This window comes from Alligator sinensis, unplaced genomic scaffold (genome assembly GCF_000455745.1).
Source record: "Alligator sinensis unplaced genomic scaffold, ASM45574v1 scaffold498_1, whole genome shotgun sequence".
Classification (NCBI taxonomy): Eukaryota; Metazoa; Chordata; order Crocodylia; family Alligatoridae; genus Alligator; species Alligator sinensis.
The window spans coordinates 562103-589679 of record NW_005842469.1 but is presented as its reverse complement, the minus strand read 5'-3'; the positions used below and the strand labels follow the sequence as shown (position 1 = coordinate 589679).

At 40.7% G+C, this 27577-nt stretch overlaps 1 protein-coding gene across 1 annotated transcript in view; it reads right to left on the bottom strand.

The window, feature by feature from the left end:
- The window catches only part of PTPRO (protein tyrosine phosphatase, receptor type O), a 262760-nt gene that overhangs the window by 32493 nt on the left and 202690 nt on the right, over nucleotides 1-27577 (bottom strand). Inside the window, 7 exon segments of the mRNA XM_025212519.1 lie at nucleotides 2150-2185; nucleotides 5021-5104; nucleotides 9758-9826; nucleotides 11849-11969; nucleotides 14103-14235; nucleotides 17389-17528; nucleotides 24956-25076. Of these exon segments, the coding sequence (XP_025068304.1) occupies nucleotides 2150-2185; nucleotides 5021-5104; nucleotides 9758-9826; nucleotides 11849-11969; nucleotides 14103-14235; nucleotides 17389-17528; nucleotides 24956-25076 (704 nt within the window).

The following is a 27577-nucleotide window of genomic DNA, read 5'->3' as shown; positions in this document are numbered from 1 at the left end:
GCTGGGCAGTGTCTACATATGTGGTGCTACAGAGTAAAAAAACTCTGCAGTAGGAGAGTACTTGTATTTGCAAGTAATTTACAGCAATTCTGCTGTGGGATTAGTTTATTTGAGCCTAACAGAGGTGCACAAGTAAGTGCACAATGTTTACTACAGAGCTAATTAGTCAGCTCCACAGTAAATGTCTCATGTAGAGGCACCCACTGAGGCCAAAAGAAATGTTGGCTGATGCAGAATGCAGGACTATGGATGACTGCACTTGAAGTGGGGAAAGCTGCTTCCCCTCAGCTTCCAACCCCCAAAACAGATAGGCCTGACCAACATTTTTGTTTCAGTTAAAAATGAGTCTGGATGGCATATTTGGATCCAGATCTTGACTCACATTCCAAGTCCTTAGAATGCTTGGTCATTTCCAGGTCTATAGTTCAGATCCACCTCTAATTACAATATGACGATATTATTTTTCACAGTGCAGAAAAGGGACATCACTTAGACTTCATTAATGACATAAAAAGTTCCTTTCACAGGTGAAAAGCTCTCTCATAAACAGACACTTTCAAACTTCATACAATCGGTAATCATGAAAGCCATTAATGGGTTTCACATTTGGATCTTTTTACAAACAGATCTTTATTTGGGGCAGAGAAGGTTTGTAAAATATGTTCAACAAATGTCTGAGCCCCCATGCAATGATTATTTGCACAGCTGGCTGATAGAAGAGCAGGTGGCTCCTATCAGAAGCCAAATTTTGTTCTAGTATATGCTAGCACAACTCCCACTGCAGACAATGGAGTGTCAACATACTCAGCCATATAGCTATATCAGACCAGATTTTCAATTGGTGTAAACTGGTCTAGCTGCAACAGAGCTAGGCTTGATTACATCAGATGAGGACCTGGCCCTTACTCCAGACATGTCCTAGGAACATGAAGACTGAGTAAATAGACTAATAACCTGAATAATGAAATACCGGCAAACAGTTTCTATCACCTAATTATCATGTTCTAATTTACAAAATGCTGAATGAAGCATATACACAAAAATCTTTTCATTTACTTGAAGCAATATGCCCCAAGGAGCCCATCTTATCACTCTTGGTTAGCAACAATGATCTATTATACCAGCAATAACTGCCACCAGAGTACGACGTCAAGGGGAAAGAACAGTAATACAGAGGCATGCCAGGCAGCTCTGTACCCTGGGCAGACATATGATGCCCAGGGCAGTGCTGGCTGCCATGGTACCAGTCAAAGTGGAGTGATCAACAGGGATCCAGGGTTTCCATTTCCCATGGAAAAACAGAGAAACCATGGATTTCCTGTTTTTATTAGAGAAAAATGGATTTTACCTTTTAGCAGAGAATCCCACAGATTTCCTGCTTTTGCAAAGAGCTGTGCAGGCAGGCTGAGTTCCAGTCTGCAAGAGTGATTTGCAAAAAGGGCAGGAAACCCCCCAACCCTGTCTGGAGGGAGGGGGAAAGGGAGAGAGGGAATGGCAGGGCCTGAGGGGCACCATCAGGGCTGGGGGTGTGGGAGATCTTTAATGTTAATAACGGATTTTGGGGTTTTTATCAGCGAATTCGAGATTTTATCATCAGAGAAAACCAGGATCCCTGGTGATCAGCCACTGCTGCCATAATGACTATTTTTGCACCCCTCCACAAAAGTGGGGTCCAGGGCTGCTGCCCCAGTGACCTTCCTCCTCTTCCTTGCCCCACCCCCATGCCCCAGTTACACTACTGTAGTAACATAAATGACTTTGCTCCAGTTTTTTCACAGTTTGTCAGTTTTTACTAAGGAAAAGCCCTGTTGGAATTGTGAAATTAGGATAATTGATCCTTTCCATGATAGTTAATTTACTGCCAGTCAGGAGCAATTTTACCATAACTTCTCTGCTGATAAAATTAAATAAAATCCATGGTACTCTTGATTTAGTGTAGTTATGGTTTGCTATCTGTTTCCAAACATATTATAATTACTTTCTGAAAGCGTGTGCCAGAATGAAGTACTTTTATCTCTGTAACTATAATACAATGATGAAATATAATATACAATATAGTATTATACCACTCACACATACACGCACACACACGCTACTTTTTAGTCTAATGTGACACATTTTAAAAAATTAATATAACAATGTCACATACTTGGTCAGCTTTCTCTTCTTTAATCCATTTTTACTCCTGTAAAACAAAAACACAGCTTTTTTTCACTTTAACTTACTATCTGGGCTAAAATAAATATCATTGTCAAAGCTGAATGCAGGCTTCCATCAGAATTCAATGTGCTTAAGTTACTTAACTTCCTTAATATTTAGGTCAGGATTGTGGGTGAAACCTAGGCCCCTCGGCATTTGATAGGAAAACTTATATTGACTTCAATAGGCCCCAAGTTTCCCTTGGTGGTGCTAAGGAACTGCCTGCACATGGGGGACAAGGACAATGCATACAGGTAGTATGTTCAGAGACCTTGGACAAAATCCTGACCTTGCTGACGTCAAAGGGAGTTTTGTATTGAGTTTTCTAGGGCAAGAAGTTCACATCATGCACCTGAACCTGCTATAATCCTGAGGATGTCAGGCCACATTAGCTCCTGATATACCACATTTTGGTGTGCAGCATAGTATTCAATTGCAGATCAAGTTAGATTTGGCCCTGCCTCACCTTGTTTTTAATCTGCAAGGAAAGCTAGTGCCGCCATTCGGGCAAAAGGAACATAAGGATGGAGGCTATATTTGGCTTCATTGGGCTGCAAGGTTTGGGATACCCCTTGAAACCTACATTTTCCCCCTGCAAGCCCTGATTAGACAAAATTAAATTTCATTTAGGCTACATAATCTGAATATGGGGTGACTTAGTGCCTCCACAAAGAAGCCAGTAATAAATATCCTGCTGATTTCAACATGAATAAGTAATGTCCCATAGATAATTGGAATGAACTTTTTAAAACAGAGACAGATATGCTCACACAGAAACCATGCTGGTCATGTAATATGCTGAATTTTCATGATTCAGAGATCAGTTTATAACTTGCTAGAGGCAGATCAGAAGAAATGCACTGATGAATTTCAGAAAATAACCCCACAAGAAAAAGATGATGTGAATATTCTTCACATGATCAATGATGATATTCATCATCATTCTTATGATGTGAATATTTCTAAGAAATCTCCTCCAAGAAACATTTCAACTGGCCCATAAAGGAGGTGATTGACATCATATCTGATGAGAAAAACAGAAAATGTTTATTAAGCTTTCAGTATTTCAAAATAGTCCTTTGTCTCTGCCTTGGAGTTGTTTGCTGAGTGCTCACAAATGTCATAGCCAAATGGTATGCAAAAACCTAGATATTTAAAACAGTAAGATTGTTTTGTTCTGTTATTCCATTTACATCAGAGATGCAATACACCCACCATTAAGAATAGTCTGACACAATGAAGATCTGACTGACCATTGTCCTGCAATGCATAAATTTATTTAAAGAGCAGTACAGAGTGGCTCTAAAATAACAGCATTCTGATTTGGTTGCCTGTTATAGCCACTTTGAACTAATGAAAATAACTACACATGCTGCAAGTTAATGGAATAAGGCCCAGACAGTTTTGTAGGGTTTGTTCCTATTCTTAGGGCCCAGCTACACACTCAAATTAAAGCTGGATAGAAACAAGCTATAGAGTTGCTAAACATTTTCAAGCACTAATTTTATAGCTGGTTGGTTCTTTTTATAGCTGGATGGTTATTTTTATCATGTGATAATTACTTGTTGCCAGTCTTACTTTCTGTGTGTGAATGCTCTAAATTTATTGCATGATTAACCAGTTAGTTGCATGATATATGAAATGTGTAGGAGAGGTCTTATAGAAGTCACTGGCAAAAACTCCCCTGGTTGCCACAGAATCAGAAATGGCCCCTTTCTCTAATACTAATCAATGTTTCTTCATCTGGCTCCACTCCAAAATTAGATTTGTTCTTTTAAACATGCAATTCACATCAACACATAATTGGTCTCTGCAAGCCATATTTAACATATTCCTGCATATTAAGGAATGTTAACCTAACCTTGCAATCATACTTCACAAAGAAATTACCGTCAAGGTGAACAATTCGGAACATTAAAAAAGAAAGTGTCTCTTCATTTTAGTACCATCCTCAAGAGGTATCACCTACATTTCAGATCTTAAGGAACACAAACTCCTATCCAGGAAGTAAACATTTTTGTTGCATTTGATATTAAAATGTTATCAGTAAAGTGTTAATAAATGATCACTACATATTATAAGTATACCACAAAGATGATCAGTATGTGTAATGAATAATTAAAAACATGTCAGCTGGAGCTCTGGGTATAAGCAGCCTGTTAGACTTAAGCAATTAGCCATTCATCAACTAATCATATCAAGCAAATCATTTATGAATCCTTTTTTTATTTACAAATGGAGTGTTTGCTATAAAATGTGACCCACTATATTTTTTCATATGGTTGGGGAATGCTAGCTCTAAGTGTTTACTGTACAGATTCTAGGTCAGTTTTTGATCCTAATAAAAAATTGTATTGACCTTTATGGAGCAGAATTGGAGCAAGACTTCAGTTGGAGCAGAATTTTAAAACAAATGGCATTTGTAACTGGGATCCCAGCAGGTAGGTAATATCAAACCAGGAAGAGTAGAGAACAGCAGAAGGCAACATCAGGGAATCAGCAGATGAATAAATTCAGTAGCAGAAGCCATGTTTTGTTGGTAATGAAGTGTCAAAAACTGTTTATGGGACAGTTATAAAATGTGTTATGACCACCCCAAGGCTATTTTTTTAAACCAGAAAATGAAGAGGAGCATAAACAAAGAGGCAAAAGGGGGCAGAAGTGGGTAGGCAGGTACTTTGATAGCTGCATACTCCATCTCTAGTATGTATTCAGTATATGGACATCATCATAACTACAAGAACGGCACAACATTGTTCATGTATTAGAATGTTAACATTATTCAGCAACTGCAAATGGAAATACAAATAGAGTCACTTACCAAGGATTAATATAAAATGCCAAAAGATAATCAGTCCATAGGCATGAGGGTAGCAGAGTTAGGAAAGCAAATACACTTCTACGCCTGCGAGCATTAATAGGCAACATACATGGAAGATGAAAAAAGTGAGGAGAGTTAGTAAGACAAAGTAGTCAGGAGATCAGCAAGCTGCATATCAGAAACCACCTACAAGCATAACAATTCTCTGTTACTCTTAGGTATAGACATTATTAGCTTCCACAAAACTGGAATTCCCTGGCCTGGCATCTTGTGAAGTAATTCACACCAGCCCAACACAAATGTAAAATTCTACACCAACAGCAGCACACACAACTGTACAGAGTACAAGAGAGAAGAGATCCAGGCAGTGTTTTCCAGCAATGTCGACTGACATAAGGGTGCTAAGTCAAATTGCTACATATGAACGCAAGGTGGGATTTTCAAAAGGACACTCGAAACCTGCCACACCCAAGAGATAATATGAATTATGTTGGCACCCTACTTTCTGACCTGAAGAGCCCAAGCTCCTGCAGTTCCCATTTAGTGTATGTGAAGAATCAGGGACAGATCTAGGGGGATGTCATGGTAGAATTACACTCCCTTTCTACTGTGCAGCACATTGACCTCTCCCCCTTCCTCACCCCCCAGTCATAAAGGAATGCTCAAAATTCACTTAAAACACTGCTTGGATCTGGCCCCTCACAAAAAGGTCTCTATGCTGATTTCTTTTTAAAATGCAGCAGTATTAGGCAGCAGCTGTTGTTGCTGTGTTTTGAGTGGAACTCAATACTATTTTTGTGTATTTTGGGTGTGCTCCAGGTTGGGGAGCCAAGGGAATGCCCTGCACGTGCTAGCAGCAGCATGGGGCGTGAGCTGCAAACATGGAGAGGGGGGCCTTATGGGCATTTTCCCACTCCATTCTTGCAAATGCACATTGGGGAAGTCCTCTGCAGAGGGATTCCCCTGTTGTGCATATCTGTGCCCTGACATGGAGCACACATCTCAAACCAGTGTGGGGGAACCCTTCAGAGAGACTCCCCTGGCACAGGTATCATACCTGAACTTGCAGAAATGTGCCCTGTGTTGCGGTGAAGCCCCACATTTCCCTGCTTTCCCCAAAGATTCCTGGGATGTGTCTGGGTAAGTGGGAAAATAAAGCATATGCTTCCAAGGCTTAAGGGGCCTGATTCTGCCCGGCAATTCCCAGGTTGTATAGGAACGGGCTCCTCAAACCCTTGGAGCCCCTGCCAAGGTTGCCTGGAGAGGGTGCCTCAGGCTGCCTGTGCTCTCCTGATATAAACAAACACATGGGCTGCAACAAAGCAGCTGTACCTTCTGTCATGGGCACAAATTTGAACATTAGTAGTGTAACAGAAGGTAGGTATGCCTGTTTGCTTTCATGTTGTGGAAAAAATTTTATGGAGGCACAAAAGTGATGTAGGTTTCCCCCCCTAGTGTTCAATCCCACATGGAGACAAATGGTAATACCTCTGGACTTTCTCAAGGGCAAAACTTTAGGTGTCTCAGGGCCTGGCCAAACCATTGCTTACACTGATGTAAAAATAAATAAATAAATACAAATAATAGACAGATTATGTAAACCCCTAAAATTAGGTCGTTTCACCCAATCCAATGAAGAGTTACTCCTGAGAACTTACCTCTATTGGTGTCAGTTACACTACTGTAGGCATCATTTATCTACATCTATCCTGGAGTAAGTATGCTTCCCCATCACCTAGTTATGATGGCCTGTAACAGCCACTGGTGTCTGTTCATTCCTGACCCTGGTCAGAGGGGAGCGGGGGTGGGGTTAATTTCCATCAGTAAGAAAACCGGTGGAAATGGTATCTGGTTAGATGTCATCTCACCATGCCCTAAGTAATTTTATTGCCAGACTTAGGTGCCTGTAGACTCTCACCAGGGTAGGCAGGCTTACTTTCTATTGCACTGTTGTCGGACTTAAGTGCCCAAATTCCTGATTCACCTGTCACATACATTAGGCAAAACCCATAAGTAACAGTGATGATCTATACATAACTGGTTTGAAGAGGAACAAAGCACAGCCACTTACTTTTTCAGTAGACTTAGTTAACATGAAGGTTGCAACAGATGTTGGGTTCTCTGTAAAAGCAAAGCTGGTTTTGCTGTAATTTTTCTTAACCCATCTGCTCTACACTGGAAAATCCCACCTACAGAGTAAAAACTCCCAGGAATTTTTTACAAAGGGTTCTGTGTAGGATCTAAGAGCCAAACAGATTGCTTGAGAGCCCACAGGGACTCAATACCTATGCTGCGCAGAATTCTCTTGCTAAGGGTGCCATCTGCCATAACCTATCTGCCAGGTGGCATGAAGTGGGAGAGCAGTACTCCGGTTTAAACATCTATTTAAGTGTCCTCTATAGGCACTATTATCAGTATTCATGGGACTTATGTGTTTAAAGTTCAGCATGTGCCTTAGTATTTCCAGGATGAGAGTCTGAGGTCTTAATTGTTGTAAAGGATCCCTATGGAGATAGTATGAGTATCTCTTGTGGAATTCATTGCCACAGAAGGTGATAGAGGCAGATAGTATAGCCGGGTTAAAAAAGGGACTGGATAAATTAATGGATGATGGATATATTAGTGGCTATTGAACAAAATGGTTGGAGATGTTTCCTCTAGCATCTCTAACCCAATAAATGGTGGACACCAAGAAGGGTATTGAATAGGGGATAGATAACTAGAGATATCTGGTGGATACTCTTCCTGTTTAGCATCCACTTCTGTCACTGTCAGAGACAAGATACTAAGCTAGATGGACCATTGGTCTGACCCAGTGTGACACTTCTTATGTTCTTATATCCTTTCATAATCATATCTCCAGCCCTCCCCATGACCTATCACTGGCCTAGGAATGTTGATGTTGAGGACATGATCTTCCTTTCTAAGGTCTCTGAATGTGGCTTCACAGGCTGTTTAATCCTACATCTCATTCAAGCAGAGGAAATAATTGGAGCCTATTTTCTTTCATCAACTTATATCAAGCAGGAAAGGTGAATGATTATGAACTATTAATATCTAGTGAATTCTATTATGCTCAATTAATGGAAAAAATAAAGCAATAGTTACACAACAATAAAAACTGCTTAACTTTGGTGTTATATAATCATTTTCCTTAATGGTCAGATGCAGGGGGGGAGGGGAGTGGAGAACCTATTCATCAGGAAAGAGAGATCCTTTAATATTTTATTTGAATTATTGCAGTCCCAGCAAAGACAAAGCTCCTTTTAAAGGCAACAAGACATCAGTTCAGACTCTCACGGAAGTCAGAATCACATGATGAACATAGCAGGAATCTCTCTAAGCACTCTCACAGATGCCAATTGAAGAATCAAGAATGTCCACATATACTCAGGCTAATCATTAACTACCCCAAAAGAAAGCGTTTTCTGTTTTTTAATAACATCTGTTGCTAGTTTATCATTTGATTCAAGCTTGGATCTTTAATTAAGAACAGTGTTTGATAGCAGAAGCCTTCGCTGCCATTAACATACTTCTAGCATGAGAAGCTGAGCAGGGGATTAGCATACACTGTGTTCAGCTGGCGGCTATTCAAGCTAGAGCAAGTGAGTAAGGCTTGTTTAATATCTAGTTAATTAGCAGTACTGTGAGATATTGACAGGATTTGCTGGACTTGTTAGCTCAGTTTGTGCGCTTATTAGCAAAAGCTTTGTTTTGGTCCAGCGTCAATCCATTTAATCCCATCCTTGATGGCAGTTTATATCCCTTAGCTCATAAAAACAGACCCAAACCCACTAATTCCTTTTTCTAGTTCCTTGGCTCTCAACCAAATTTAACCAAAAGTGTAAGCATGATGTACATATTTCCCATTCCAACCCACCCTGTCACACTATGGATTTTAGTGGATTTTTTCTTTTTAATTAACTGCATTTTGAATAGCTTTAAAAGATAGACACTTTTTTCTTCAGGTCATTGTGGGAGCAAAACATTGGATCAGTCAGCAGGACAACTGGATTATTAAAAACAAGAATCACATAATCAGAAGGGAAAGCAGAAAATCACCAGGGCCCAATTTGCTATAAAAGGTAAGGGAATAGGTATATTTGGTCGAACATCTGTTATGGACTTGTGAAGCTATTGATGGCATGGGGTGACTAAGCAATCCCTGCTATTTCTACAGCTGGTTTTCTAGACCCAGGTAGGAGCATTTTGCTTCCATGCATTTCAGCAACACTGAACACAAAGTTGTAAGAAGCATTTGCCTTGACCTTGTGTTGCAGTGCAAAGGAGAATTAACTAATGGTACCAGGTGAGGTGAGCTACTTATTGGTGATCTATAAAGACCAGAATCACTGCTGGATGTAAATATATCTCCATGGAGCTGCTAATGGATTTATAGATCAGCCTTCTATCCCTTTGTTGCTTTCAGAACTATGTCACTGTATACAAGAGAAAGAAAAGAAGCAGCTATCTAGCCCAGCTGGCTTATATGCTTCCATCATTTCCCTCTAAAAATACTTTGTTACAAAAGACATGGCCCTGTGCCTGGTCACCATTCGATGAAATAAAATACTAAATGAAAGAAAATTCCAGGTACAGTTACTCCATCTTAAAGCGTGAAAGAGATTATATAAGAAATCAATACCTGAAGCATAAAAATAAATGTGCAAGGAAGATGGGTAGTAGGGACACAAGGATGGGGAAAGCATAATGTAACAGTTCTTACAAAACACTCACCAGTTATATGGAAGTTTTCCATCTCTCTCCAATGATGCGAAGTTAACAAAGGTTCCAGCCCCACACTCCCTGTTTCAGGAAGACCATTTGGCACAAGATTATTATTTCTGGATAGGTACAGCGTTTGTGATTTTTGTGAAGAACATCAGTATAATAAATAATACAAATCACTTAATGTTAAGTATGCACACTTCCAGCATGCATTCCTCAGTGGAAAGTGCCGTAAGCAAATGAAACTTTACTGAAATCAGGGACTCAACCCATGTCTGAATATATCCCTGTAGAAGCAGAGCACAACACCTGGGAAAAGGCTTCCTAAGAATCCCAAGAATAAGATTTAAAAATAACTTTCCAGATGGATTCTACAGTCTAGCTAGGGATGTTAATGGCAGCAGTCACCAGTTTTGATTTGTATCTTTTCAAAGTACTTATCTTTGCAATATCCCTTTGAAAAAGAGAAATAATATTTACTCCATTTTGTAAAGATCAAAACTGAAACCAAATGATTTGTCCAGGATGAAAAAGCAAATCGCATAGCAAAGAAACTGAATTCAGAGTTCATGACTCAGTCCAGGGCTTTAACCAGAAGCCCAGCTCAATTGTTTGAGCCTCAAATAAAAGCTGACTTGAGTGTTTTTGTTGGCTTATTTTAAACTATTATTAATTGCAGCTCTGCATTTAATTTAGGCTTTTTTTTTTTTTTTTAAACTTTCCACCTGAGGTCTTTATCTTTGGTGGTAAAGTCAGTGAGGCAATGTAAAAGAAAAAGCTTTTGGGGAAGAGAGTTGATTGAGTTTGCATTTGCACGCGCCCAGTTATGTGAAACAGGAACAAACGACATATTGTCCACTGCAAGGGGTTCTGTGAAAATTGAGGTGATAGTTGTATCCTTTTGCATTGAATGCATGGAAAAGCAATGCATAAATGCAATGCATGCTGGGTAGCCAATTAAGAAACTCCTTAAAGTGACCCTTTGAAGCGAAACTGCTTGGCTTTCTGACCTGGCAGGGGAAATTAAAATGCAATGCATTATTTCACACATGCACTGTTCTTCTGAATTAGAAGAGAACAAAGATTCCAGGGCCCAATCCTGCAAATCTTCCAGTTACCCAAACTGTTGGGAGGCACCAGCTGGGAAGCACCAGTTCAGCTAGGCAGACAGCAACTACAAAAACAAGGAGGTCTGTCTGTGACACCACCCCTTGGCAACAGAAATAAAGACCTTATTTTTCAGGGCATAAGGGGACTGTTTCAGGTGTTCAAAGGAACTGCGTGATTTATAAGAGGGAGTAGTCAGATGGATGGGAAAACTTGCCTTCCTATGTCTGAGGATGTGATAGACCAGTGTTAATCTTATGTTCCAAGGATTTTGTAGGAGTTTGCAAAATAACCTGGATAAATTTAGATTCCTGGAAGATCATAATTTCCACTTACCATAAAACTAACTTTATTTCTAAACCAAAAGTCAGTAAGCTTAAGCAATCCAATGGCTGAAAAGAAATGGTTGCTTAGATACTAGGCCCTTAACAATAATTGGCCTGAATTCACAATTGCTCAAACCCTCCACAGCTCAAAATGACAAAGATTGAAGCTAATAATTTGGAGCAACAGCAAGAGTAGCTATAGAATAATGGGAGGAATATTACTAAGAAGAAACAGGGCAACAAAGGAAATTATTTAAATAAGTGTGTGTGTACATGTGTGTGGCTGTACACACACGTGTGCTATCTCTTTTCTCTTCCAAGTTTATAGGTGGCTTTAAAAAAAAGCCTCATCGCCTCACACTCCTAATCCAACCATACCTGAGCCTGGCAATTATGCCAAGTAGACAGTTTTGAGGGGCCTCTAGGTATGCCTCAGCACTCACTGGAGGAGATCTGACTTGGTCTTGGGCAATTTACTGAATTTTGAGAATTTTTTTCTGAATGGTGGCTCTGGCCCTGGACTTGTCAGCAAGGTGGTAGACATGGCTAAAGTCATCTGCTGGAAGCTGGCAGCAAGCACAGAGGATATCATGTGCTGCACAGACAGACCTCAGTATTGCAATCTGTACTGCAAAGTTTCCTGGAATTAGTATAAATTGGGACTTACCTGGCCATTTGCAGATGTTTTCGCCTCAGTACAACAAGAGTCACAAGTAACAGCCCAATCAGGATGATACTCAGGATGGCTAACACAGAGATTACCACTACGTTGGGATTCATCTCAGTAACTATGCACACAAAAATGGTTCTGTGTTATTTGGTTTAGACATTTTGACTTGTATTATTTTTTCTAAACAATATCTATGGTATTAGTGTATATTTTTCTGAGTCTATTTTGCAAGTTACAGAGATAAACCATTACTGGGATTAAGGTGGATTTGGACTAATTGGTGCACAAATGACATCATTGTGGCATTATTGCAAGCTTCATCAAAGCAAGTTTTCATTTATCTTAATACATAAGAACACAAGTCAAAAGAGAGATGAGGAGAAGGAACCAATACAAATATACACTTTAATTCACCTAAATTTTGTTTCCCAACCCTTGTGGGTTTAAACTCCACCAGAGGAAAGTTAGGAACTCTTGTATACCCCATACTTCAGACACACTCACTGTTTCCCTCGCCAGTGATTTTCTCTTGCACCCCTACTTCAAGCCACCACTACCACTTCCTTTGGTGATGAGAATTAGTGTTGGAGGAAGTGAAGCTGGCAGCTGAAATAGACGCCGGCAAGAGAATTGGTGGTGAGGGAAGCAAGAGTAGCTGAAAAAGGAGTTACCAATTTGCAGTGTGCTTTCCATAGCCCTCCTACAAATCTTACATGCCCCCATAGGTTTGGAATGCCCTTAAGTCTGGAAAATGCCAAAGTACTCCAATATCTGGTGCATTGGAAACCAACAATAATCAATGACACCTCCAATATGAGTGCAAAATAAATGCTCACTGGTATAATTCAAATGAGATCAAAGGAATTACATAATGGGCGCATCTACATGTGACTATGTCACCGTAGCACTTGCCCAATACAACCACACTGCTACGGCAAAGTAGCTGCTAAAAATAACTGTGCACCATGTGTACAGCACAGTACAGGCAATACACCAAAAGGAAATACTAAATCACGGTTCAGGACCAAAATCACCATAGTGGCATGTGTAGATGCACCCAATACGGTTCAAAATATTTTCTTCCATTTAGCACTAAATTTGAACTTAAAAATATTCTTATCTGCTTATGACCTATTGTTAGTTTTACAGGACACTATTATTATCTATTTTGCAACAATACAAATAGAGACCCCCCCCCTCGTTTGCTAGATCCTGTACAGCCACACAAGAAACAAGTCTCCCTGTTTTGGAGAGCTTACCATCCATATTGCTGGTATATATTTACAGAAACAGTCGTTAGCTTAAGCACCTCCATGCTAGTCAAAGTATAGTCATTGAACTCTGACATTTAGGTCAGGTAATTACTCACAAGACAGGATTGGTTATGAAAGCAAACCATCTGATCTCATTACCTACACAGACCTGCATCTGATCATTCTAAGGAAGATCCTGAGTTCCACAGGAAGTGCTAATGGTGATTCAATAGCAATTTTCTTCCTTCTGAGTCAGTACCAAGCCCAGGCCCCAGGAGCTGGTTAGAGGGGCTGTGCTTCATTAGTACCACATTCTGTGAGTCTTCTACCCAGAGGAATTTCTCTCATCTGTTTCCACTGCTGCTTTTTACTATGCTGTGCCTGGCTTGTTGTGATTAGACCTGAGGAAGAATGTAGCTTGTCTAACTGTATCCCAGCTACATTGGTCCAGTAAAAGATATTACCCTAGAAAATCCTTGCCTCTGACTATGAAGGACGTTCAGTTGCTTTTTCCTTCCCATCTTTTCCTTCTTGAAGGCAAAGAGGCACTTTTTTTTTTATCATGGAGTCCCAGCCTTGTAACTGGAACCTTATTCATATTTTGCTTGGGCTTGGCTGAGATTATTTCCCCTACAAATCTCCTTCAATACAGCAGTCAGGGATTACAATTTATAAAACCCAGTTTAAAAATGACATTCTCTCGTGTTCTCCTACCCCAGCCCTTAGTGGTGAGGGAGAGAAAATTGGCAGTGAGGGAAGTAGTAGTGGCAGCTGAAATATAGGGGCACTTTTCTAAATGGATTCACACAGACACTCCTTCCCCACTCCTCCCCGTGCCCCCAGAAATGAGGGTTTCTCCACACATCAAATATTTACAACAGAAGTCCCCTTTCCATCCACTGCTGTCTGCATATCAGTGGCAAATAAATTAACTCTGCTTTCAGTAACATATGCAAAACAGTGTTAAAAGAAAATAGAATTATCAAAGTTCTGCTTACCCATAGTGGAAACAGCTATGAAGGCGGGGATGCTAGGGCTATCATGGCTGAAAGTAGTCACACTGCAGTTGTATAAAGTGGCAGGCATTAAGCTGGAGATAGTCACTACATGTGAAGAAACAGTAACAGGTTCCTAAAGATATGAAAAAAATACGCTGTGGTTTGTCTTATTTAAAACACTCTTCAAGATGATTTTGGATCTGATGAAAGAAAACCCATTAAAGTAAAAATAGACCTCCTCTTTAAGCTGGATGAGGTAAAGAACCCAAAACTTCACTGATTACAGGGGACAAAAAAAAAATCAAAAACAGGGAGACAGTTCGGATTGCAGGGACAAAATGAGGGTTTCAGAGGGGCTATGAGAGAGCACTAGAAAACAGCAAGTATTTCCATGAGGAATCCAAGAAGAAAGTGGAGGCTACCCAGAAGTACCCTGCCACCCAGATGCATTCACAAACAAGAAGGCAGAAAAGTCCCCAGAGCTACAAAGAACATCTTAATTGAGCCTCCTCCTCCTCCTAAACTGCTGGATGGCCCACTTGGGCAACGCCAGGAGGAGGAGGAAGAGGATATTTTTGTATTAAAACAGACTGACTGATACATGTTTAGCCACAGCATCTTAATAGTAGAATACCATCTTGTAATCTCATGCCTCCTCCTGACTAGGAGGTAAAGTCTTCAGTTGTTGGAGGGTAGTTTGGTTGTTCTGCTCAGTCCAGATGTGGCTGTTTACCCAAGTAACTCTTCCTCTTTAGAAGGGGAAGGCCATAGAGAAATCTCTGAAGACTAACATCATCAGAGTAACAGAGACTATGTTCTTTTAGTTAGAAAAATCTCTACATCTTTATATAGTATTATAATTACCATTCCTATATTTACCCTATGACTTAACTGATGTTTTATAAATGCTGATAGGGTGAAAGAAAATCAATACAATACATGTTGCCTTAAGAATAATGTGTGTCCTAATTTTTTTTCTTTCAATTCAGCTAAAAATCAGAAGAGGCTGATAATTAAAAAAATAAACTATTAGTAGATTTGTGATCCATAGTCATGGGTTAATGAACTCCAGCTGGTGGGCGCAACACTTCGTAGCAAACTCAGAGTGTATGAGTTTTGCAAGAATTTCACAAACCTTATGACCCTTCATAGTCCTCTTTTAGCTATATAAGGGCCTCCGTTGTGCTGCAATTCTTAAATCAGTTATACTGATGCAAATGGAATTACATCAATTTAATTAAAGGATTTCCTTTTCTAGCTGAAAGAGGAAAGAGTAGGTATTGGTATGGAAATCAGTCCTGGTCAAAAAATGTTTGGGTTTGTTTTTCTCTGGAAAATTTCAATGATCTATCAACCAACTAAAACTCCAACTCCTGGAAGGTTTGGTTTCAATTTTGCTGATGAAAAGGGAAAAAAATGTTTGAAGAAAACAAAAACTTTCTGCAAAAACTTTTGTGTGGTTGAAAACCCAGATTTTCTATGGTGGGGGCCTGAGGAGGCACTGAGTTTTAATAGAAAGGGTTTTGCAATTATTCAAGCATTCCTCACCTCAGTTCCAAAAGTTTAATTGAGCCCATCTCTTTTTTTAGCACAGGAATGGAAGAGAAACTTTGACAGATAAGCATAAAAACTGGTGAATTTAATGAGAAATGAGCTGATAGCTAGTGCTGGCTGTCCCTGTCAACAAATCAGCACTATAAATTTACACTATTGTTAAGAGCCTCAGCAGAGATGCACAAATTAAATTGGAGACTGAACTACTCTTGCAACTTTGGAATGTGAATGTATTAATAACTCTATAACAAATCTGGACGGACTGACTTCCACACCAATGATGCAGACAAAGACTTTTTAAAAAACGAATATCTAAAATGAGGGTCCAAGTTCATAAGGCACCAAGAAATTCCTGCTCAAGTCTATGAAGATGCTACATGTTTAATGCGTTTGCAAATCAAGCCAAATAAGGTGCCAAAATGTGTTAGCAGCCAATGTTCAACACCTCTTGTCCAGGGTCTTAATTCTTTTTCCTTCCTCCATTTATCCAACAGTGATCAGTCCTCATCCTTCCTCATAATATTGCCTGCTGATATGAAAAACAATAGCTGAATGGAATAATTTTTCCTTATTGCTAAAACACATTGGCTCTCTGCTGTGATTTCAGTTGGGAAACTTAGGTTTTCTCCCTTTCTTATAACTGATAATTACTCTGCATGACCACTTTTAGATTATGAATTTCTATTTTTAAGCTTCTATAGGAAATGTAGTTCATATCCACATCTGGATTCTATCCCAACGTTTAGGGTGCATCTGTACATGGGTTTTCAGTTCAAGCCCTCCTGCTATTTCAGGATATACCATTAATGGAAAATGCTAAATGCAACCGTACAGTTCATTCTACACAGGGTTGAATTGTGTGTCTACAGTACAGGATCAAGTCATAATGCACCCATGCTACCTTCATCCTCAGATCTCCTCAGAGTTAGTATTATGAGACTAGACACCATTCTAGTTAGATTATTATGAGGCTACACAGATACAATTTTGATGAGGGTCACTGTACCTAAATAGACCAAGAAAGAAGAGTTTTGTTTGTGAAGCTGAGTGAGCATGACTCAAAGAAAATGACCTAGAAAGCACAAAACAAATTAAAAGCTACTATCATGTTCAACAGACATGTTTCAGTAGAAACAAGGATCCTACTTGGTTCAAAGCACTGGAAATGAAGAACAGAATAGAGAAAAAGAGGCCCACAAATATCACCATATTGCTCTGCCAGCTAATTATATTGCTGCTTATTCGTTCCTATTTATCATGGAATCTGACCACCTTTTTCTACCCATATCTTTGTGTATTAAACCCTCTAGTTTTCTCCCTGGTTTTAATAAACCTCATAAAATCCCCAGGTTCTCCTTTAGCCAGTGAATACTGCCTTTAATTTCACTTTCAGTACAGAAGGACTCTACAAAGCCCATTACAATCCTTAATTTCATGTGCTTTCCATGTGTGGTCAGCAAGAGAAAAAGAAAATGTCAATATTTTTGGGTGTTTTACTAGCTCAGGTATTATGGGCTTAATTCTCCACTGCCTTTCAACTTGTGGAATGGCTGAGTGTAGAACTGATGTCAAAAGCTCCTATTCAGTGATGTTACAGCATTTTACACTCACTTTGCACAGGGATGTGACTATATGAAGTGCAAAGCAGCAAGGAACCAGATCCTGAGGGCTTGTCATCAACATCAAGTTAAAAAACAGACCAGATGAAATGGGGAAAGAGGCAACCACATACCTGGATCTTTATTTCTGGGTGTGAGCCAACCTGCTGGCAGAAGACTTCAAAGGAATCAGCCACTCCTTCCTCTACCCATAGCAGAGTCACTGACGTCTGTGTCTTGTTGACAGCAAACAATGATTTTGGAGGAGCTGGTTCTGGGTAAGAAATATAATCTCCTTTTATTCTTTTTATTAAGCTTACCTTTTGGACTCTGGAAAACTAGCAGAAAGCAGTAGCAAGCAGTATCAATGAATTGAATGATAACCTTGAGTTTTTCTTTTCCAGTAGGTAAGGTCTGCCTTCCCACCACAGTATTAGATACTGTGATAAGCTATGAATTTAAAACAGGAAGATAGCTAAAGCATCTTGGTTTTCTTCTCTGTTTAACTGTTCTCTGTTTGGACAGTTAGATAATTACTTCACTTCCCCTTTCAATAAAGTCTTTGTTTGGAGGAACATCAGCATGTTCTATTAATAGCTATTTGCACAAATTCTTTTAGAAGAAAAAGGCTGCCTACTCATTAGCAACACTTACTGGGAGAGATAGCTATAAGTCACTAACTCAGAAGTGCAGAAGAAGATGAAGAAGCAGCCTCCCATAGAAGTGTGCACTACATAGGATGGTCTAATTCCAGCAGAGGAAATTATGATTTTTTAGTTGATTGGAAGTACAAGCCTTGAATTCTGTTTTGTTTGTGTGTGCACATATGTGTAAATATGTGTCTATATATGTATGTGTATATGTAACATTTTTGGTTACTTGATCTGAGTGCATTTTATAGATTAAAAATATATATATAAATATATATATATTCTTTCCCCCATTAGATTCTAGAAGCTACAGGTGAACTTCTTGACCTTCTTTGGCACCCAACTGCAATATATGTCCTATAACTCCCTATATCCTAGACAGCCTTGTAATTTCAAAGGATGTATGTTTTCATCAAGAGAGCATGGGGGATTGTGTATTGCTGTAGGAGATGATGATGGATCTTAAATAGACGTAGTTGTAAAAGACTTGATGTCCTCATAATGGGTCTCTGCATGTTACGTGGTTAGCTAGTATAGGACAAGTGTCGTATTATCCTTCTGACACTGGTTCTAGCTGTTTGTACGGCTCTCGAGAGGTGGTATATTTGGCTCACCAGGTCCTTGAAGCTCTACTTCCTGTGCCATGGAGATCAGTGCTTTATGGGTAGGGAAAAATAAGAACCACTCTGAAACTGAGTGTTGCAGGTGGATGGAGCAGGTTTTGGAAGAAGCAATAGCAGAAGGTAGAAAGAGTGGAAGGAAATAGCTGCTCCCCCTTTCCTCCCTACATTCCTGATGGGCTTACTGGTACCGAGAATCTTACTGCATTTTCTTTCCCTTTACTGGTGGGACACCACCCAATGGGGTGTTCCTGATCACTATTTTGGGGCAGCTAAGAAATACCATAAAAAGGATTTATTTCAGGTATTTTCATGGCAGAAGCCATATCTTTGGATACATGCAGATCAAATCAACCAAACTAGGGTTAGGTCAATCGAAGTGCCAATCTCTACAGATGTTAAGGAAGATTAAACTGAGCAAAAAATGGCTGCCCCAATTTAAATTAGTGCACCTGAGGAGATAAACTAAGTTAGACTGGAAATGGGCTAGCCCAATTGACCAAATATCTGCACATGTTCAGAGTGCAGCCCCGGGGCTGGGAAAACCTCTAAATATCAGTTAGCATGGCCTTTAAACTGATTATCTTCAGAGTGGGGTCTGACTACTTATATTCAATTCGGTTTCTAAATGTTACCTTAGTTTTGGGGAAAAGGGAATTCTGAGAAGCTAGGTTGTCTGTTGCACTTTTTATCATAGTTCACAGGAGTGCAAAATGCTCTCAAATAACAATGGCAATGGTTTTCATATGCTTTGCATTACTGTGAAAGATAATATGAAGTGCAAGGAAATGGGGAATCTGTCCCCATGATTTTGACTGGTTTTAATGAAAAGATGGATCCAAGTCACGAAATAAATCTGCATTCAAGTCCAACTTCCATAATGTTCCTGAGGGACTGGGAGGTCTGGATATCAATCTCCAATCAGGGCCTTTTCTAAAGATATAGATAACTCCATTAACAAAGGTAAAAGTCTGACCTCTGGTGGTTGTAACTAATGGCAACAAACTTAAGTTTAAATTGGATTATTGAAAATACATGGAAATGGGAGGACAAAGACTGAGAAAAGTGCATGGAGAAACTAACATAGCAGAACTGTCACGTGTTGACATACTTTTTCCTAAGCATACTTAAAATCCTGATTCTCATCTCAGCCATTACATTTTTATGCCAGAAGTATTATTGCCTTTGGTATTCAAAACTCAAAGAAAACCTACACATTTGGGATTCTCTTCATTTGCTTTCTCAGACTATAACATTTTACACATTTTAAAGTTGTTCTTCCTAGTCATAATGTCCACAAACTTTCTTTGTAAAAATATAAAACTGAAGTTCTCAGTCAACAGCCTGATTCCAGGAACTTGGGCTTTAAGAAAAAAATTGCAACAAATACTGTAGTCATTGCAACTGGTTGAACTTCACTGATCAAAGCAGAGTTAATCTCCATTTACCCCAGTGTACATAAACACTGAGTCAGGTCCCAGTTGCTATGCCTGGGAATCTGAAGGGATAAGTCCAACAGAGATATTCGTTTAATATATAGGGAGCTGACGACAGATAAATGTAGATGGATAAAGGGCTAGATTCGCAGTTGGTTTGAGTGGACAAAGCTCCATTCCTCCATTTGCACCAGCTGAGAATCAGACTGGTTTTTCCTCATACACAGAGCCTGGGCGCACACAAACTGCAGCAAGGTTTGGAGAGTTTTGATGGCTGCACACCTACCAAAAATCCTGAGTATCTAAGCAAAATAAGTGTCTGGCATACAGGGCAGACTTTTGAAGCTTCTCGCTTTGGCTTTGTAAAGTTGCCTGGCTTTCTGAGTGCCTAGATTCAGTTGGCCACATGATCCGCAGAGGATTTTACTAGACCCTCTGAGAGTTCCCTTGCATGTGCCCAATTTCCACCACTTTGCACCTTGTGAGTGCTGATAGCACTGTAAAGAAAGCATAGAACACTGTCCTTCTGATGTGGAGTGTCTTTTGTTCAGTTTACACTGGTACAAAAGACTCCACATGGCCAAGGCAGTACATAGTCAGGGTTCTGGCGGCCTTTATAAGGCCACTGATATTCAAATGGGTTAGGTTTGAAATGCTAGACAGACTATACCTACATGTGCTGGAGATGGACCAAACCTCCACACAATCCAGATCCAAATTTTGCAGTCAGTCTATCTCGCTATAAAGCAGTATTTGTGCAGAGTGCAAAGCACCCACCCCCTAGTGAGCAAGAGAACAATCTCAGCTTCCCTGCTTCCTTGCATTGATGATAAATGAAAGAGCTCCCAGGGCAACTACTTGGGTAGGCAAAAGGGGTGGGGGGGGCGGGGATTGACATGAGTTTCTTGGGGTCCATTATTGACTACCGGAAGGTGCTAGGAAGTTTTTCTGTGTATTTACTTATTATGATATTTCCCTTCCTAATTACAGACAAGAAAACTGAAGACCTTTCTGAATGAAACTGTTTTTTTTCCTTGTGAGTTATTCCAAATTTATCTATCCAGTTAGCCTTCCTCCTCGGAAAAATTCATATGTAGAATTATCTATCTGTAAAACTGGCAGAGGAAAAATGTGATCCTTCATATACAGTGGTCTTTATGCAATGGTATGCTTGGTTGTGCTGCACAGCTCCTGGGACACAAAGTACATATACCCAATGTGACTGCCAAGATATATCAAGGGATATTTTTAAAGGGAGCTAGAATTCAGCAGATCCATTGTAATTTTCATCTGTCTGCTTCTGTTCAGCTGAACTGAGGGTAAAAACTCCCCTTTTAAATAGTGTAATTGTTCAGGTGTTCCCACTCAGGTCAGTAGCCTGCTTTGGGTTGGAGTCACAAAGCAAATGAAGAGTGGTAACTGGCAATGCCTGCCCTGAAGACTGCACATGAACTTGTAAAACAATTTGGGATCATTCAAGATGAGGTGGTGTAAAGAAGTTTTAGCTGTTTTACTGTGAGGGGTTTTTGTCAGCCATTCAGCAGTGTTTTTTAAACAAGCATTTGTAAGGACAGCCTCTGTATGCTTTCAGTTTGAGTGCACCTGGAGAATCCCTGGCATAATAATATTTTGGATGTTTATAGAACCTATTACTCAAGTCTACCCAAATGTATTACAAATATCAAAGAATTAGGCCTCACAACTATCATGAGAAGTCTAGTATGTAGCATCCCTATAGATGAGGAACCTGAAACAGAGAGATTTTGGTCCACACTGTCTAGAGAAGTTTAATTTTGAGCCTCTCTTATACTTAGCATCTGACTTAAGCTCTGACTGAGAAAGATGTTGGGCTACTGCAGATATGACAAATTTCAGCAGGAGCTGCGAGTGCTCAGTCTCTCTAACAAGAAAGAGCTGGAGGTGAAAACTTGGCCTCACCAGGTCACTTGACAAAGAATGCCTTGCATTCAAAAGCTTGTCTAACTTTATTCCAATCACACAGTTGGTCTAATAAGAGGTATCATCCACAAAAATCCTTGCCTTCAGACATCGCAGACCTTTTGGAGTAGAGTTTTATTTTGATAATCAGTCCTATGCTGAGCAAGACCACTTTTCTTCCCGTAGCGCAGATAGAGTAGTCTATATTGAATTGTGACAATATTACACCTGGGCATTATTCCAAGTAAATCCACCCTTTGCCTAAGCTATTGGACTGATTCTTTGAAAAGTGGAAGGATGCCAGGATGAAGCAGAAACCACTGAAGGAAGAATACAGTTCCACATTTGGCAGGAAAGGCCCAACAGAGCTGCCAAGTGCTGAGCAGTCAATCATGCAGAATCAATGCCAATACTTCTGATTTCAGATCTCCGTGCTCCCTTCAAAAGCACAGTGGAGAGAATGTAGGATTGCCCTTTTCCATGGTAAATTGTCTTTACTGACATTTGTTCAAAATTAAAACATTAAAGTTGTTAAAATAATAAGTCTGAATACTTAGATTCATGCCATTTTCTCTTAAATATCAATAAAAAGGTCACAGCAAAGCACCTATAGTATTTCAAAATTCATCAGTTCAAACAGAATGTTATGAATATTTTCCCCTCTGTAAGCAGTCCAAAAATAACACCTTATATCAAATAATGGGGAAACACAACTACATTAGGGATATACAATGAGCAATACATTTGTTTCTTGAATGGTCTGCATGAGTCAAATATTTCCAAATACCACGTTGAAAACTTGTTGATATTGGTTGTCAGGACCAGACTAACAGCACCATTCCCAGAACACACACACATTTCCCACTTCTGTGAAAAAAAAATCTTTTGAATATTACTGCCTTGGGGAAAGAGAACTTTATAGAGTTTCCCAAGATTCTTGAAATATTTCGTCTGGTGGGAGAAGTTTGGGGGAACTACAAATCCTGAAGACTACGGTACATCCCAGCACCAATATATTTGGGAGATTCAGGTGGAAGGTAGCTCCCATTTGCATGGGCGCTGTTACTCCAATGCCTCTCATCCCAATATGCAGCATGGCTACAACAGGAACCAAACTGCCATTACCAGGATTCAACTGTGATTTTTCCTCCCATTTTTGTAAATGTCACTCCATCTTTGTGCATGTTATCAAATTTCAAATTATCAATCCTATCTACCCCACATTTATAATGGTCTTCTGTCTATACTAGTACTATTGGAAACCTCACTTGTCTCTTGTTCTGGACACCAGGTGGCTTAAGGATGCTATAGCAGAAACATAGAAGGTGTGGAGGTAGACCCCCAATACCTTCTTTTACCTATCACAGAAATAAAAGGATTGGAAAGAAGGTGTGGGTGGACAATATCTTGGAAAATTCTTCCAGCCACAAGCCACTAAATTGGATTATTTTATTGTTTCTTTCATTTATATTTGACAGACACACAGAAAAATGGTGCACGATCTCACGTCAATGGATTCCACTGCTTTTGTAAAAAATATTGTGGTGATGTTATAACTGAGCAAGCTCGTATTATTTGAAGTGTGGGGGAAGACTTAATCAGTTGAAGGGCCCTACCATGTTACATTAAAGATTCAATTAAGGTGTTAATTGTGCCATAAATAGTAACCTGGCCACACATTAAAGCAAATTTATGAGGTGACAATATAGCAAACAAGCCACAAAGACATTTCACATATAACATGTTACATCTTTGTGGCTTGCTTGTATCATGCCTTAAATGGAATGTGTGGCATGTCAGGGCTGACCTAAGATAGATTCTGACACTTAGCTGAGTATAGTGATCCAACATGGGAAGCTCCAGGATACAGGACATCACCGCCAGTGGGAATCAAGTTGGGGGACAGCATTGGGTCCTGGACCTGGTGCCCCTGTCCAATCCTCTGAGGCAGGTAGTAGGGTTGGGGGCAGTGCTTTGACTCTGACATCAGAAGTTGTCTTCCCAGTCTCAGGCTTACTGTGCTCTCAACCTTCAAAAAGCGGGCATGCAGCTGGGAGGAACCACTTCATTGTATGAGGCATGGGCACCCAGGGAGCCAAGAGCTCCCTGCTGCCCATGGCCCACACAGTGGATCCCAGCATACACAGAACTTTAAAGTGTGCCACTGAAGTGGCTTTCCCCTCATAAACAGCTGATTGTTGGACTGAACTGGACAGCCCTGACCCTAAATGGGGGCTGTCCAGCCAAGGTCAAAGATCAGCTGGTTATTAACTTTGGCCCCCAGACTGCACTGGGGACTTGAAATATCTGAAGTTCTGCCTGGGATTGAGGATGACAATCAGTTGATTGTCAGTTTTGGCCTCAACAATCAGCTATTTGTCTGCCCAGGCCTGAGACTATGCCAGAGCTAGTTTGAGACTCTGGTAGGGTCCTGAGGGCCAGCTGACAATTAACTGATTGTCAGCCCACCTGGCCCTCCTGACACACTTTCAGTTTGCTGGTGCAAGGGGAGACTTGCTGGCATGGGAAGAGGCATGGTTGTTGGGATCAAGGATCAGATTCAATCATGCCATTAAATGAACATGTGCCAGGGGTCTAAGTCCAAGATTTTAGATCTAGAACTGAATCTATGAAAAATGCGAATAGTTCTTGTTTGGAACATTGGGATCAGCTGACAATTTTGGATCCCAGTTCCCAGAATCTGGGGATGCTTGGACCCATCACAAGAAAACAATTATGGAAAACAGTACTCTTTCTTGCTGTTAGGGACAGGTTCTTCTCACCACCCTTTGGGGCCAGAGATTGCCACCACTACTCATCTTGATTAGTACATTACTTGAAGGTGAATGGGTCTACTCTCAGAGTAAAATATTTTCCTAGGTCAGCTAGGAAGGGCATGTATTTTATAGCATTTACAGCAAACAAACAAAGAAAAAGAAAAAAAGAAGACAGACAAGTGAGCCATGGGCATGCCTTAGAGCTCAGAAAAGTTCCTCCCTTGTTGGCTATGGGAAGAAACCTGAATATAACATAACCGACAAACAAATACATTCTTACCCAGTTTCACTAGCTGTGGTGTGGAAGTGTTGCTCCCTCTCTCAGTACAAGCCGTCACAGAAATGTTGTAGATATCTCCTGGAGGCAAGCTCAGAACTGCAGTCATCACATTCCTTGTCACCTACGATAAGAGTTGGTATCAAGTGTTAAACATAATTTAAAACAAAGATCTTACCTGAATAACTAAATCAATAACTTGATGCACTAAAAGGAAAATACTAACACCATCAGTGCAGATCTATTCCATATATTCTGTGCGTGTTAAATGTCCTGAACTCCAGTGGCATCAATGGGAGGGGGACACAACACATAAAGCGCAGAGAGAAATAAATTGTACAACATATTTCCCGAATGTTAAATTACATGCAATTAGTGAAAGGCTACAAAAAGATCCTTTGATTAGGCTTTCAATTCTGCATTTTGAAAGTATTACTAAACTTCAGAATAAGTTCAATCAAACCATTTATCTAAGCACACTGCAACTTTAGGGTACTTAAAAACCAAGTCAGATATTTCAAAGAATAGCGTAGAAATTAGTAATGGATGAGTCAGTATGCATTTATGACAAAATTCTGAAGCTAGCTTTCATTGCCTTCAGTGAGACTTGACATTGATATAGAAGGCAAAGACAAAAGAGCAGCTTCCCATTGTAACTCATGACACTTTGCAGGAAGCACCATGAGTTACAAAGATCCCCTGGAGCCAACAGATGTTCACTGTTGGGTCCCAGGGCCTGGGCAATCCAGATGTTGGCTGTAAGCCTGCAGCCAGTCTCCCCTAGCAACACCCTTTGTGCCTCCCAGCCCCAGCACTGGTTTCAGAATGTTTTCAGATGGGGGAAAGGGAGCCTAGGGAACTCATTCTGGGGGTTCCCCAGCCAGCGCTGGAGGGTGGGGTAGGCGGACTGGAGCCCCCAACCTCAGAGGGGCTCCAATCTACTGACCCCTCACTCCAGCACTGGCTGAAAAAACCCCAGACCAAACTGCCCTTTTTCCCTTCTCCCATTCTGAAAACAGTACCGGGACTGGGAACTGGCACAGATACAACTTACTGAAGCTGTTCCATTTTGGAGCATTTTCACCTGAACCTTCATGCAATGGGGATTCAAGGTTTTTTGGGGATCAGGCCCTTTTAAGGCACTCTGCAGCTGTGCACTTCTGCTTGGTAATGGCTGTAGAGTGCTTTCAGAGGCCAGATCAGGAGAAAATTGGCATTTCTGTCCATGCCTAGAGGTTTACTAGGATATACTGGAATGCAGGATTAGGCCTTAATCGGAACTGACTCAAACTGTGGTCAGAATTCAAACTCTGTCCAATCTAAATATTAATTGGAGTTAAAAATAAAAAAGTATCAAGAATATTTTTTCTTATTATTATGTCCAAACACCTCTCCTATTTCCCAAATGCCATTGAAGCAGGAATTGCTGAGATAACACCGAAAAGATCGTCCTTGTAGTATTTCTAGCCCAGCTTCAAGCAGCATGCATTGGAACCTCATTATAATCTTCATCATAAACCAAATTTCCAGTTCAGTTTTGCAGTCCAAGGAGGCAGAAAAAAGTGTGTGTGTGTGGGGGGGGGGGGGGGGCGTTACAGGGAAGAGATGATCACCTTTTACTAATAGAACTGAACTTCTGAACTTTTACTGATGGAAGAACAAATTCTGTGTAATTTCTCATTGGAATCAATGGGAGGTATACTCAAACAGAGAACAAAAATCAAATGCAAATAGAAAAGAAAGTTTATCTGGTATAATCATTGTAGCAGGACACCAAGGTGCCTGCTACTGAGAGCGCGCGGAAGACTCCTCAGGTGCTGGTTCCCAAGGCAACGGGAGCCAGCAAACGACCCACACCTGCCAGCAGTCAGCTGGATATAAGAGGCAAGACCTGGCTTGTATGAGGGGGAGGGGAGCAGAGACCAGAGGCAGTTGCTGACGGGTATCTAAGACAGTAGGAGTTCCCTACCGATGGGGAAGGATGAGGAAACTCCTGGCCAGAAGAGAGAGAACCTGAATGCCAGAGCAGCATTGGTCACCGTGGTAGGACAGAAAACCTGGTAGGCCTGAGCCTAGTTATAGCTGGAGGCTTATGTTTGTGTTGTAGCCCAGGGGCTTGTGTTTATGTTGTTGTTTGTGTTTGCAGTTTGTTTAACACTGGTGGTTTGGGTGAGGCTATAAGGGGATGGAGGAGGCCTCATAGGGGGCTCATGATAGAGGGAGGACCCCAGCCCCAGTGAGGGCACGGAGTTTGGTGGTACAGACCCCCGCTCCATGGTGGTACAGAGCCTTGCAGAGGGAAGAGCCCCGGTGAGGAGGGGCAGCCTTGCAGAGGGAAGAGTCCCGGTGAGGAGGGTGGCGTATAGAGAAGGCCCGCAAGGCCTAGACACGCCGGACACCCGGAGCAGGAGAACTGTGGCCAAGTGGAGGAGAGGTAGCCTCCCTACAAAAGAAACATATCATCAAAGTCGTGGTGGGCGAGAATAGGAGGGTGCAAATCTGAAGCTTGGCATAGTAGAGGAGGCGGCAAGGACTAGCACAGCAACCCTGCCGTCCCTCCTGTTACAATCATAACCACCTAGGGAAATAAGTTAAATTGCCTGCATCAGAAAGAACAGAAACACA